This window comes from Oncorhynchus tshawytscha, linkage group LG30 (assembly GCF_018296145.1).
Source record: "Oncorhynchus tshawytscha isolate Ot180627B linkage group LG30, Otsh_v2.0, whole genome shotgun sequence".
Lineage (NCBI taxonomy): Eukaryota > Metazoa > Chordata > Actinopteri > Salmoniformes > Salmonidae > Oncorhynchus > Oncorhynchus tshawytscha.
Window position 1 is genome coordinate 39,602,706 of NC_056458.1, and position 15,368 is coordinate 39,618,073.

At 40.3% G+C, this 15,368-nt stretch overlaps 1 protein-coding gene across 1 annotated transcript in view; it reads left to right on the plus strand.

Annotated features, from left to right (window-relative positions):
• Positions 1-10,879: 10,879 nt before the first annotated feature.
• The window catches only part of LOC112228318 (gamma-aminobutyric acid receptor subunit gamma-2), an 84,141-nt gene continuing 79,652 nt past the window's right edge, over positions 10,880-15,368 (plus strand). The window contains exon 1 of the mRNA XM_042309604.1: positions 10,880-11,412. Coding sequence (XP_042165538.1) covers positions 11,297-11,412 — 116 coding nt within the window. The 5' untranslated portion in view covers positions 10,880-11,296. The remainder of the gene's footprint in view (positions 11,413-15,368) is intronic.

The window sequence follows — 15,368 nt, forward strand, 5'->3', positions numbered from 1 at the left end:
TGCAGAGGATAAGTTAATTTGACTTACCAGCCTTAGAAATTGCAGACCAAATAAATGCTTCACAGAGTAACAGACACATCTAAACATCAACTGTTCAGAGAAGACTGCATGAATCAGGCCTTCATTGTCGAATTGCTGCAAAGAAACCACTGCTAAAGGACACCAATAATAAGAAGAGATTTGCTTGTGTCAAGAAACACGAGCAATGGACATTAGACCGATGAGAATCTGTCCGTTGGTCTGATGAGATTTTTGGTTCCAACCACCGTGTCTTTGTGAGATGCAGAGTAGGTGAATGGATGATGAAGCATGGAGGAGGCAGTGTGATGGCGTATCTCAACATTCTGCAGGGATACGCCATCCCATCGTGTTTGCACTTAGTGGGACTATCATTTGTTTTTCAACAGGACAATGACCCAACACACCTCCAGGCTGTGCAAGGGCTATTTGAACAAGAAGGAGAGTGATGGAGTGCTGCATCAGCTGACCTGGCATCCACAATCACCCAACCTAAACCCAATTGAGAAGGTTTGGGATGAGTTGGACCACAGAGTGAAGGAAAAGCAGCCAACAAGTGCTCAGTATATGTGGGAACTCCTTCAAGACTGTTGGAAAAACATTCCAGGTGAAGCTGGTTGAGAGAATTCCAAGAGTGTGCAAAGCTGTCATCAATGCAAAGGGTGTCTAAATTGAAGAATTTAACATATATTTGGAACACTTTTTTGGTTACTACGTGATTCCATCTGTATTATTTCATATTTTGATCTCTTCACTATTATTCTACAATGTAAAAAATAGCAAAAATAAAGAAAAACCCTTAAATGAGTACATGTGTCCAAACTTCTGACTGGCACTGATATATATATATATTGGCTGAGCTGGCTAATAAGTGGTCTACCCGCATTAATATTTTTAATGACATTATGTCCACACCGTTCCATCACAGAGGGCAGATTTTTAACATACTTATTAAAAACAAATAGAAAGGAAAACTATTTCACTCACATTGTAAGTAATAGGTCATATTTCATAGAAATCTGGAAACACTTGACACTTACTTAAAAATATGGAAGGTGCTGTGAATTGTGTGTCTACAGATCAGCCATGTGATTCGTACATGTCAATGTTGGTAAATATTGATAATTAACAACGCCCTACCGTTCAGATAGTTGTGAGTACAGTGACCTCTGTCTTCCCTATGTTATAAATCCTACCTATCTTGTACACAGCATGAACTCTGTTGAAAGGGTCAGCTTTATAGACAACTCTTCCTTAGATATAGGCTATGCTGTGCTGTTGCATTAGCTTAACCCAGGGACAGTAGTAATCTGTTGACCGTTCTGCACAGTTCTGACTGATACGAAGGACAAGTTTTATTGTTATTACATGAGACGCAAACAATTTCAGGCTCTGCCATTTGAATTCCCCACTGTTATCTTAATGGCTTTGATTGCGCATTCTGTCTTTGTACTGAATGTGGTAACATCTCAGGGTTAAAGGCCTTTATGATAGTCCCTCATACATGCTTCTCCGGGCATTGTGTTTCATGTGTCATTGAAATCCAAAGCAGTTGATGGTAGATGTGGCTAAATGTCCCCTGGCTATAAGAACCCAGTTACTGGTCTGGGAACTATTCATCCTCACTATGACACAAACATTACGAAAGACCAGGGTGTCATTATTTCAAATAGAAATGTCCTTCATTTTGAGGATTTTTGATGACAGAATGCAATGCGACACAGACCTCAGACTTGCCTGAGAAAAACTGTGATCCCCCCCCCCCAAAAAGGATCATTGCTAATAGTGTTCAATAACAATCATATCCCACTGTCAGAGGGAGCCAAGAGGTTAGTGGAGGCATGGGAGAAGAGTGGCAAAACAAAATAATTCACCACAACTTGGCAGAGCATTACCATCTCTGAGTTTGCTGCTCCAAGAAACCTGGGGTAAGTCATGTTGCTCCCGAGCACCACAACTTAACCATACATATATGGGCAACTCATGTTCACCTCAAGTCACTCATGAAACCAAATGATTTGGATTTAGTTTGATGGAGTTAGTTGATTGGAGACTTGGAGGGAGAAAGAACCCTAGATATCCCTAGAGCATGGCAAATGTTCTTCAATAGTCAACAGAAGCTGCATGTAGAATTGGGCTAAATTAATTATTTTGGGCTCTAACATCTAAAATGAAAAATTGCATTGTACTGCCAATCTAAAAAGTCACTGTTTTGTTTTGGTCTGCTAGGGGAGAACTCCAATGAATTGGCATCAGTTGAGGGCAGGGTCTCTATTTACCTCTTTTTGTTTTCTCTATTAGGTCTAATTGGCCCAGTCTCAGTACTTGAATAATGGAAATTAAGTTATACCTTGTATTTGCTTAATTGCTAATGGAATGTTGATCTTAGCAATAATTCCTTATTATTGGCAGGGGAAGTCATTTGTCAAATATCAACATATTATGGGTGAGTAGTAACTCAATTTTTTACTATTTGATTTGTAGCTCTTCTCATTTATGCATTTACCCACAACAAACATGTCTAGTTGCATGACATGACAGGGCATTTATTCCAGAGGATCACCTAGTTATATTTATGGAGGAGGATATATATTTGGAAGACAGTTTAAATAAAAAATACATACTGGCATCTTACAAGAAAATTTGATTTGAGTTTAATCAAGCAAACCTGTTGGAATCAAATTATGAAAATTAAAGTTTCATAACTTGAAAGATTGTGGTAAAAACAAGTACATGAGGAGTTGAGGATTTAAACTTGTAAACAGATAAATCCACAGGGTGTCGAATAGTTTGCCTGAGGACATGTTCATCTGATTAATGATTGCGCTTTGACAACATAAACCAGCTGAATATTTTGTCAATAGAATGACATACTGTATGTGTCTATGCATTACATTTACATTTGAGTCATTTAGCAGAGACTTATCAAATGATGTATTTGATTAAGGGTTAGTTTAGGAATGAAGAGACAGGCTTTTTGCACAGATGGAATCAGAACAGTCATTTCTTTGTTTACAATACTCTACACTCTTAGAAAATGTGTTCCAAAATAATTATTCCACTGTCCTCCTAGAACCGTTTTTGGTTATCCTAGATCACTTTTTGGTTCCATGTGAATCCCTCTTTGGAAAGTGTTTTACATTGAACCAAAAAGGTTTCTTCAAAGGGTTCTCCTATGGGGACAGCTGAAAAATATTTTTAGGTTATAGATTACATTCTTAGAAAAAAAGGTGCTGTCTGCAAGACTTTATTCTTTCCTTGTAATACGGTAATGTGGCTAATCACCTCTTCGCCATCTATAATCTCCTTTTGGATATAGCTAAAAAAGTATCACTGCATACCAGTTGATTGTTCTGATGTCAATTGGAATGGCAACCTCCCTACAGAGAGCATCAAGGCCCTGCAAACAATGTCTAAGCCGAAAGGAATAACCCGGTATGATCTACCTTAGGGAGGGGAGATTATACCTGCTTAACGGAAGCAGACCAAATACTGTATCAGAGCAGGGTTTAAATCAGCCTGTTGACGTCTTCCATAATCACAGCAGAGAGAGAGAGAGAGAGAGAGAGAGAGAGAGAGAGAGAGAGAGAGAGAGAGAGAGAGAGAGAGAGAGGTTAGGTGTAGCCAGGCACCCCACTGCTCACAGACCTGGAGGAAGGAGTTGCCAGCCTTGCAGAATCATACATAAAGTAGCTTTAGTGTGCTTACAAAGTGCAGGAGTGTATTTTTCCATTCAACTCCAGTTTTAAACTTGTTGGGTTGTCAACCTCTCATGGCATGATTATGTTCTGATGACTACAGTACCATCCTTGTTGTGATGGGCTACTAAAGTGTTAAATGTATCTGCACTGGCCTCCATCCCATGTGTGGAATATCAGGACACACCAGAGGTGGAAGAGGGGTTTGAGGTACACTGAATTGGTTTCATTTGGATAGGTTTAGAATACGGTGCCTTCAGAGAGTATCATACCCCTTGACTTAATCCACATTTTGTTGTTACAGCCTGAATTCAAAATTGATTAAAATATATTTTTATATCACCCATCTAAACACGACACCCCATAAAGACAAAGTGAAACATGAAATGTATTGAAAATGAAATACCTAAATATCTCATTTACATAAACATTCACCCCCCTTTACTCTGTCACTCCAAATTCAGCTCAGATGCATCAAATTTCGAAAAGCATGTTTTCAATTTGTCATTGTGATGTATTGTTTGTAGATGGGTGAGATTTTTTAAAATCAATTTTGAATTCAGGCTGTTAAACAACAAAATGCGGAATAAGTCAAGAGGTGTGAATACTTTCTAAAGGTATTGTAAATAGTTAACAGACCAGACAATATGTGAGCCATAGACACACTGGATAGATAGACTTCCTGGGTACCGTGATATGGATTAACAGTCTTGGAGGCATGTTTGTTGGTGTTGTCATTGCCAAACCTTTAATGAAAGTCCTCAACTGGGAGCTGTCTGTGTCCTAGATCTATATAGGCAGAGGAATATGTCCCCTGAGGGATTAGGAGACGTGTAAATATTATTCCTGATTTTATCTTGATTTTGATCTGTGTGTTCAGATATAGTTTTTCAGAAACCGAATGATAATTGATATATCTAGTTGGTATGCACAGTGATTTGAGTTTTTGTTATCCGGAGGTTTTGAGATGAACTCTGCCTGGCAGACAATACATTGTCTAGTATCTGTAAAGGCCCAATAAGCCCATGTCCATACTGTAAGGAAGCACTCACTGGAGACAAACATGTCTGCTCCTCTCTTCACGTAGCCTATGTTTGACCAACGGTAATGCGGGGCTTAACCTACTTCTAAAACAATGCTCTGACTGGATTTATACTCATGGGGTCCACATTTTCTTTGTGTCTACAATGCTTTATTTGGTGTTCGTTTGCTGAACAAATGCTGAACAGTAATCCATTAAAACAATAGCCATTCATAATGCATACTATCAACTTGCTATTGACGCTATTAAACATCACATATAGCCAATCAGCATACTGATGACATGTCTGTAGTGGAGTGATGGTGTGACAGCATATGTGGCAGTTGTAAATCCACAATGACTCCCGTTGGCTAGGCATCTGGAGTAAAATGATGATGCCATTGTGGAAGGGCAAACCTACCCAGTCCTCCCTCCTGTTGCTGAAGAGTACCCCACTTACTATCCAACCCCATTATCTACCAGCAACCCAGCCTCTATGTTGTGTTCCCTTATTATGTCAACAGAGTAAATGATTCAGAACCGATTGCGCTCATTACAACGTAATAAGAATATCTACCTGAAAGGCTAGTGGTGTAACCTAAGTATGGCATCTTCATCATGTATTCAAAGTGCCCCGTCTCCAAAATTTCAGCCTATCAATGATGCATAAGATTCTCTTTAAAAGGATGCCCTTAAAAATACATGATGCAAAATCATTTAAAAATATTGGTGATGCAATCAATGATATGACGGAGTTCAAGGATTCAAATTGAACAGGAACAACACTATAAAACACACCAACTTACCAATTACTTCAGTTAATCTAGTCAAGTGAGTATGAAGGGGTGGTGTAGCTAAGAGGAGGCTTACATGTAAAGTGGTTGCCGCTGAGGTGCATATTGCAGGTGAGTATTAGGGAGAGTGTGTAGAGGCACTCCCTGGACAGAGTCTAGGTACAGAGTCCAGGGAGAGAGTCCAGAGAGAGAGTCCAGGGAGAGAGTCCAGAGAGAGAGTCCAGGGAGAAAGTCCAGAGAGAGAGTCCAGGGAGAGAGTCCAGAGAGAGAGTCCAGGGAGAGAGTCCAGGGAGAGAGTCCAGAGAGAGAGTCCAGGGAGAGAGTCCAGAGAGAGAGTCCAGGGAGAGAGTCCAGAGAGAGAGTCCAGGGAGAGAGTCCAGAGAGAGAGTCCAGGGAGAAAGTCCAGAGAGAGAGTCCAGGGAGAGAGTCCAGAGAGAGAGTCCAGGGAGAGAGTCCAGGGAGAGAGTCCAGAGAGAGAGTCCAGAGAGAGAGTCCAGGGAGAGAGTCCAGAGAGAGAGTCCAGGGAGAGAGTCCAGGGAGAGAGTCCAGAGAGAGAGTCCAGTGAGAGAGTCCAGAGAGAGAGTCCAGAGAGAGAGTCCAGGGAGAGAGTCCAGGGAGAGAGTCCAGGGAGAGAGTCCAGACAGAGAGAGTCCAGGGAGAGAGTCCAGAGAGAGAGTCCAGAGAGAGAGGCCAGGGAGAGAGTCCAGGGAGAGAGTCCAGGGAGTTAGTCCAGAGAGAGAGTCCAGGGAGAGAGTCCAGAGAGAGAGTCCAGAGAGAGAGTCCAGGGAGAGAGTCCAGAGAGAGAGTCCAGGGAGAGAGTCCAGAGAGAGAGTCCAGGGAGAGAGTCCAGAGAGAGAGTTCAGGGAGAGAGTCCAGAGAGAGAGAGTCCAGAGAGAGAGTCCAGGGAGAGAGTCCAGGAAGAGAGTCCAGGGAGAGAGTCCAGGAAGAGAGTCCAGGGAGAGAGTCCAGGGAGGCAGTACAACACAGGTGCCTGCGTGCTAAGGGAGTGTTCCCCAACCCAGCCTTGTGCTGTGACCACTAAACCAACCTGCCTCTCTCAAAATCCCCTATAACCTGTGCTTGCCTTGACTGAATGCCCAGGTAGCGCCATGAGTAAATTCCTATATTGGTCCAACTCCAATGGTTATTGTGTATTGTGTAGCAACAGTAGTTTGATTGTATAAAGTATTTAGAAGCATGTTCATTAAAAGGATATGGTTATACTTTTATTCATTGACTATCATACACAAATACACAAGTGCAGTGCTGCATCAAAGGTAGCATTGGAATTACGTCAGAGGTTATTTTGCCTGAAACATTGAATAAATTAAACTGAGCAGCAATGACTGCTGGAAAATCAGCATCCAACCAACATCCAACCAAATCAATACGAAATCTCTGTACCATCTCTAGGGGATTAGTAGTGACCTGAGAGGTGTCCATGACAGTACCAATGACATGGAGGCCTGCCTGGGAGTGTGATGCTGATGCATCAGTACCTGGGGTAAGAGTTATTATGGATGTTATCAGCTGAACAACAGGAAATAGAGTCTCGGTCCATGTGAGTAGTCAGACAGAATCACATCAGCACACTGGTGCCTGTTTATCCTGTGGGTAATGACGGCACACAGAGAGGAATCTGACGACTGCAGAACATGGAGGCTGGGTATGGGGAGGAGTGGGTAAACTGGCAAAATACAGATGTTGGATCTTAATTTGATGACCCTGTTGCAGGAGAACTTTCCTGCAATGTAGGAAATGTGAAACCTGTAGTGTATTTGAGGTTTAAAAAGGTTTCTGAAGTTTTTAATTTCCACTTTGAAATGTCAGACTTGATTTTCCCTGATGAAAAATGCATCAACCCTTGCAAAAACATCCATAAATTATACACATAATAGTTCACATAATAGTTCACATTTCCTGTTGCTGCAGGATTATTTTCCTGCTGTAGCAAACTGGCTCAGTATAAGTGAGTTATGCTGTGGCTGATTCTAATGAAGCTGATCAAGAATTAAGTCTATCAGTGATCTATAAACAAAGGATGTTTCCCTCCACCATGCAAATGACACATTTAGTCTTTTTTTATGTTTGTTGTCTTCATATCAGCATATAGAGCCCATGTAGATAAGTAATTAAACCCTACGATAACGGATAATTCAGCAATGTATGTGAGCAATTATTGGATTAATCTGTATGGTACAGAGATTAGCTGAAAGAAAAGGCCTTGGAATGTGTATATAAAATCTCCAGTCAAACACTTCCAACAATCATGCCATGCTGTTGTAAAGTCCTTTGTTAATCATGTTAATCTGTCTGAGGTGACCTGGACAGCTGGGTCACTTATATAACACTGAATTAAACAAGAAGAATCTCATTAATCTGCAGACAACGATTGATAAAACCCGCAACCTGGGTCGTGTACTAAGGCCGTGTTAATCTTCCTCCTCTCAACTTGTTATAGTAATACACAGGCTCAGATCTGTAGTATGTGGTTCATCCTGACATTTAATACTTAAGTATAGATGTTATACCCACTGGATGTAAAGGTATCATTATCTGAAATCAGCATCCAACTACACAGGCTCAAAGCTCAGTGTAGACTTCTTCACTACCCAGTGGATGTCAAGGTACCATGCGGTGGCTAAGTGTTAAACTGGTCACTGTGAGAATATAAAGTAACAACGACAGTAGGAGATGAATAATAATGCCATCCTCTGTCTTCTTTGCCCTTGTGTATCAGACCCCAACACACCCTCTGCTCAACACATCTCCAAGCTGTTTCACTGTAGCACACATGATCTAAAAATGACCTTTTTTTGTTGTTGATGTATTTTGTCCTCAAACAATGGAACAATGAACCAGGGTTTTACGCTGGTACCGGACAACTGTATTTATTTGGGGTTATGATGAGGAAATGATTCAGAATCCCTTTTTGCGAGTCACTGATGGGAAATACAATTTTGATTTGATTTATTAGGATCCACATTAGCCGACGGCTATGGACACATCTAGTCTTACTGGGGTCCAACACATAACGAAAAAGACATTACAGACAAAATGTACATTAAAAAAACATTTACATTAACAATATAATGTTAATGAACAAAGCAGATACTTTAGTGAGTGTACTGTAGGTGGCATGGCTGGAGAACACCAGGCTTGCCTGTGTCTAGTTTCTGTATTTGATTATACTCAAATTCCAATCATTTCCCAGGTCAGTGCAAAAAGCGCAAGTTGCTGGGTTTTGTAAACATGGCAGTATGGTGATTTGTTGTGATCGCTCTAAATGTAGTTAATCATTAGTGTAGATATATGGCTGGTGATTAAAAATGACCTAAAACTGTTAGCATTTCCACATGTTGCGTGCAGTACATTGTGAATCTGACATTTGAAGAAAAGCTTCAGGCGAGGTGGAGGAATTGTGTTTAAAACTGTTGCTAGGATAATGCAAGATATTTCAACCAACTCTCTTCCTTTTTATTCAAGGTGGTTGTTGAATACAACATTTTTCAAGGAGTTCTATTGTAAATCTGGTGAACCAGCATTAGATTTTCTTGAGATAATTGTAGCACTCCAAGCTTAAATTGGTACAAATGAGTACATGGTTTTGTTGATTAAACCAAGGAACCTCCCTGTCCATACATGGCAGATGCAGCTGGTAAGGCTAGCCATTCAATTGGATTCAGTCAAAACAAATAGTAAAACTTAACTGAACTGTCATTGCTGATTTGCAGAGGGGTCGATGCAAGGACACTGGATCCTCGTGTGTATCTGAATGAAGCAGTTTTTACCATGCAACATTGAATTGATACAGGCAAAGAGTTCATGTGCACTATCCTCATAGGACCCTCATTTTTAAAGAGTGGTGTGTGTCTGTTGTTGTGTATGGATGTGGGCTAAGTGTTCAGAGGGATTGTGGCAGGCAACCCATTAAAATATGTAGAATACTGGATACATCTGGTGCCATTTACTTCTGGTGAGTGAGGTTTTCTGACACCGTTTGTTTTGAGCATATTTTTTTTGTTTGAAAAAGCAAGAACACTTTTAGTTTTCATACATAACAGAGCATCTTAAATTTGAATGGCTGGTTTGTGAAGGGGAAAACCCTACAGGACAGCACATACAGCAGGTTCAAATGTCACGTGTCCCATGGTGTTGGCCAGGCTGTGCATTTGGTGGATTTCAATACATATCGTATCTTGTTGTACTTGAATTGAAGCAATTTCCTGTGGACTGCATTACAGAAATATAAGGTACTGTACGAAATATAGGCTACTGTACTGTCACTTTGATGCTTAGATGTGCCAGTGTTCAACAAATGAATGCATGTGGACAGTGTACTGTACATAGGCTTCCAGGGAGCATGATGCTGCTTTATATCAGAGACTAAGTGGCAAACTTTAAGTGACTGCTGCTTATATACCCCTACTACAGTTTATTCAGTAGAGAAGCAAAGCTAAGCACACGTGAAGCCTTTGACGTCACGAACGTAATTATGTGCATAAATTATATTTCAATTTTTTTTTTTTTTGGGGGGTTCATCCCTCAGGCAAAAGTAAACTGGGACTGACCATTTGGGGTTTACTGTCTCCCATGTTAGAAATGACCCAGACTGAATCAGATAATTTGTCAAACAAAGGATAGCCTATTATCTGATGTTATGTTATTGTTGTAAATTAACCAACTGAGACCTCAGCATGAATTACAGCAAATAGGAACATAAATATAGACATTAATCCATGTGCTGAACAAATTTGGAGACTCTCCAAAAGAGACTATTGAACACCACCACACTGTTCGTAAATTACAATTAACAACAACACAGGGTGGGTTGTTAAAATAGCCCTGAACTACAAACCTCCAAGACCAAGACAAAATAGCCAGTATCACGCACTTTGATAATTAAAAAGTATTAAACATGTTATTTACTACGGAAATATATCTATTTGTTAAAGATAGTAAATTATTGATTACTCTGTTATAATCAATCAATAAATCAATGAATCAATCAACTCAATAATTTGTTTACAGGGAAAGCCAGACGGTCTAGTTTGCATTTTAACGGGGGTGCTGAAAGCAGAACGATCTGTCCATGGTGGTGACGAGTCGCTTATAGAATACGCTAGATCACATCTTTCAGGTCAATGAATTACATATTGTTCCCATAATTGTTTAAAATGGGCAATATTTACCTATAGCCTAATTATCACCGCCATATCAGCTGTTTGCTGGCTTTATTTAATCGCACACAATTCAAAACCGTATCAAACCAACAACTCCCTCTAAACATATAATGCGGCATTTCTATTTTAGGGAAATAACACACACACACACACACAAAACGATTTAGGGTACATTTTTAAGTATAGTAGCAAGCTAAGGTTTATTTTTTCTCTCTACAGCTCTGCATCCGCGCAATGAAACCACGCATGTGTTCATCTGTGCTGCGGCAACGTGCATCAATTCCTCTTTGACCCCAGAGTTAATCTGCATTCAGATTTAGATTGACGCTCCAATATATTTCTCAGTTGCTGGATTTTAGTCTATTCCGTTGCCGCTGTATTTATGTAGTTGTTACTGTTATTTCTTAAAGTCGGGGAAGCTTGATTAGATTCAATCGGTTTTGTGGCCGTTTTGCTCAACACCGCAGAGGGTCTACATTTTCCGAACCGAACGCTAACACAAGTTGTTTAGCCTATGCTATGTGCGTGATGTACCACAGTGAGGATAGACAGTAGTCCATCTGCAATAAAGACGAAAAGAAGATGGTGATCATTGCTCCTCCAAATGTAGCATCTAAATGCTCGAAAGCGATGGCGAAGCCTTCCTTCTCTCTAAAGCTATTCCTGTGGGTGTTTTTACTCGCTAATCTTCCTACAAGGTAAGGAGAAAATATACCAGGCTTTTATTAAAATGCCGTCGACACATACATGTGTGGCCGGGCAAATATTTAGTTTTTGGATACTAGAATGAGAGTCCGGCCCAGTTATTTCAATCATATGTTTTCCTCTGATCTTCCTCTTATGCTTTCTATCGGACAGGATAACACCCTGCCGTTTATTAGGGTGGCTTGTTACAGAACCAGGGCTCGTTTAGTTACTTGTCAAGGAATGTAATTTCGCACATTGTTGGCACTTTGGATGAGTGGTATTGGATCCGTAACTGTAATGCTTAATGTGACTCCAATAGATATAGTCGTGTTTTTGGGAGGTTAGAATAAAAACAGTGGTCAGGTAAGGATGTCCATTATTTCCACGGGTTTATCCGCTGTATAATGAATATTATAATGGTGATGTAGGCTACTGGGCAAAGTTATTCAGATGTGAACAATATGTAAAGCTAATGTCTTGAAAATAGATGCATAGCATACCATATCATTCTAAATTATTATGTTTATGTACTGTATAAATGGCACGTGAAGACGTAGCCTATTGATGCATGAACCTTATATATTACAAGATCCAAAACGTCCTCATTCCCAGAATGTTTTTAAGGTGATGGATGTAGAACTTCAATGAAACCCATTGGTCTCATATGTACCGCCCCCTTAGCCATTAAAATCATGATTCAAAAGTAATTGTTGATTCCTGTATCTAAATCACGACTTTTCAAAATGGTAGACTTTTATATTTACATAGAAGCAGTGCAATAAAGGCAACAATAGAGAGAGACATATGGACTATCTCTGTTTCACTGCTAACTCCACAATCTGTAGAAAGAAATGCTCAATTGACTTGTCACGAAAAGGCACCCATTGCACCAATAAAATATGAACACTTGAGAAGGAAGCGGATGGTTTAAGGGCTCACATCGCTTCTGTCTTGTGTGCTGTCTGAGGGTGAAAAATGGAGGGTGATAGATCAGTCTTCATTCAATCACCATCGTAGAAAACGCGGCCATGGAGTCTCTGGCCTAGATCAAAATCTCTGCACTGTGTGTTCTATTGTGTTCACACATATGCCAGCCTTTAACATGATTCAAACCTCATTTAAAATGATTCTGTTCTCAAGAATTCACTAGGCAAGGCTTTTCATATGCATATGGGAACACGTAAATGAGACGCATGAAATGTAATGAGCTCACCTTGACTGCAGCTCATGGTTATCAGAGAAAGGCAACATAAGGGTGCATCCTAGGTAGTCATAACACATAAGCCCCTGTGAAAGAGCAACACTGTATATATGGGCTGGCATGGCTAGGTGCAACATAAGGTTTGAACTGTCCTAACAACTGGCTAAGGGATTTTATGTTGACACATTTTGAGGGATATATCCGTTATTACAATTGTATTACTATCTATTTGAATTATATATATAATTGTATTACTATCTATTTGAATTATATATATATATATATATATATATATATATATATATATTACATGAGTATGAACTCTATAACCACTGTTAGTGACTTCGTAAGCACCTCAGAATCTCTGGTATTAATTGTATAGTAATAACATACTCATCCAACTTTCACTCAAACTACTTGGTTTACAGTACACTGGGCCATGCTCCACGGCCACTCATAGGGCACCCAGGGGAAACACATGCCTTCTGATGTAGCTAATCCCCAAGGAGTATCTGTAAACCCAGAAAGTGCCAAAGCCTTGCCAGCAGGAAGTAGTCCAACAATGATAGATTACCTGTAGTCTGGTGGACCTCCCTTCGACCCCAACCCACCCGGGCAGCTTGTGTTGTGATGTCTCTGCTTCCAAAAGACCAATAGAGCATCACAGGTTAGGTGATCTGCGTTGAGTGGATTATCACAATATGGATAGCTAATAATCCATGTGCAGACAGTGCTGGATTAAGGTGGGCCCTAGGTTGGGGCCATACAAGACAATGGGCATAGGTGTATTAAGCTTTATCACATTGGTGTGCCTTATCAAAGGGTATGTGTAGTGCTTGATCCATATTGCAACCATTTCTGGCAATCATACTTACAACTTGTAGTGGATGGTCAAGTCAGCGCTTTGCAAGTCAGAGCTCAATTATCATTTCTGACAACATTGCATGCAATTCGGTATAGGTGGATGACACTACTGTCAAACAGTTTACCTATAGCAGACCCACCATACTCAACATACGTGTATTGTTAATTTGTCTCTCTCAGTGTGTCCTCTCTTTCTTATCATTTGATATACTCAACAACTGTTGTCAAAGAAGCAAACATACACAACTACAGTATAGCATATGGAGGACAATCATCAATGGCCTATGCTTATTATAGGAGCCAAGGGATTAAATCCAGTAAGTCACTGTTTAGCATGCCAGAAGCACGGCCCATGTTGCCCATTGGGTTAAACTGTCCATGACTATAGACTATGTTGTGATTACACAAGCAATACACTACATGGACAAAAAAACACAAGCAATACACTACATGGACAAAAACAAGTGTGTGGAAACCCCTTCAAAAAAACACAAGTTAGTGGAATGAGATGTTACATGGACAGAAAAACACAAGCAGGTGTCCACATACTTTTACATGGCATGTAATGTACATGTCACTACATGACAAACTGTATCTGGACAAAAAACACAAGTATAACCCCTCAGGATGTGGACAAAAACAAGTGTGTGGAAACCCCTTCAAGTTAGTGGAATGAGATGTTCGACAAGCAGGTGTCCACATACTTTTTGGCATGTAATGTGTGTCAGACAAACTGTATCTACAGTATAACCCCTCAGGATGTCTATTACTGTGACCTGCAGGTGTCTTGTGTGACTACCAGCCTTCATTGAAGTGACTTTTATGGAAAGCACTTTGGATACGGGCCGCTGGGCCTATTCTTAATCCTAAACAGCACGTTTCTTTCCAACAGGCACAGGGAATAAGCCTACTGTAGTGGGTGACCTGTGGATAATACAACTTTTTCAAAAGCATTTATATCACCTGCTTCCTTAAATTCCTACCTGCATGCAGCTCAGTGTGTCTAGAATTTCAGTAGGCCTCTGTAGTCCCATTTTACAATTTAACCGCTCTGTTTTAATAATGGATTTTGGATTTTGACTGGTATCATTTGCCATCCCATGCTAGTTGTAAAGAAACAGGACACCCTCTTTCCCTCTGTGTACTGTAGACCTACTGGTCCTTTTTCTTATCTGAACTAATGTCTGGAACGGTGGGATTGGAATGGCATCAAACACATAGAAACCATGTGTTTGATTATTTGATACTATTCCACGGATTCTGCTCCAGTCATTACCATGAGCCCGTCCTCCCCAATTAAGGTGCCACCAACCTCCTGCGGTTAATACAAATGAAGTCAACAGTCTTGTGCCTCTCAAATTAGCCTTATCTGTCCTGAGCTGTATTTAATCATTGATGGAAAACAATACTTAAAATACTTAGGGATTTTGACAATGAGGTGCTTTATCTACTTCCCCAGATTCAGATGAACTTGTGGATACCATTTTTATGTCTGCTTGCAGTTTGAAAGGAGGTTGCCAACTAGCGCTAGCACCATTACTAACTAGCATGCTAGCAGATACCCATAGACTTCCAGTCATTGCACTAATGCTAGTTAACATTGGCTTGCAAAACTTCCTTCGTACTGGACATAAAAGAGACATAAAAAGAGACATAAAAATGGTATCTACGAGTTCATCTGACTCCAGGAAAGTAGATAAATGGCCCAAAACCCAATGTATCCCGTTAAACAATCATAATGTTTCTAATCTGTCTGATCCCATTTAGTTAGGCTTAACTGGGTACACAAATAGAGCTGATGCCAGAGGTGAGCTAATTAGGGAGTACCAGGTCACCACAGGTCAGGTGATCTGTCACTAATAGCTCTGTGTCCTCAGGACAGAGCACCGTGAGGCCATTTTA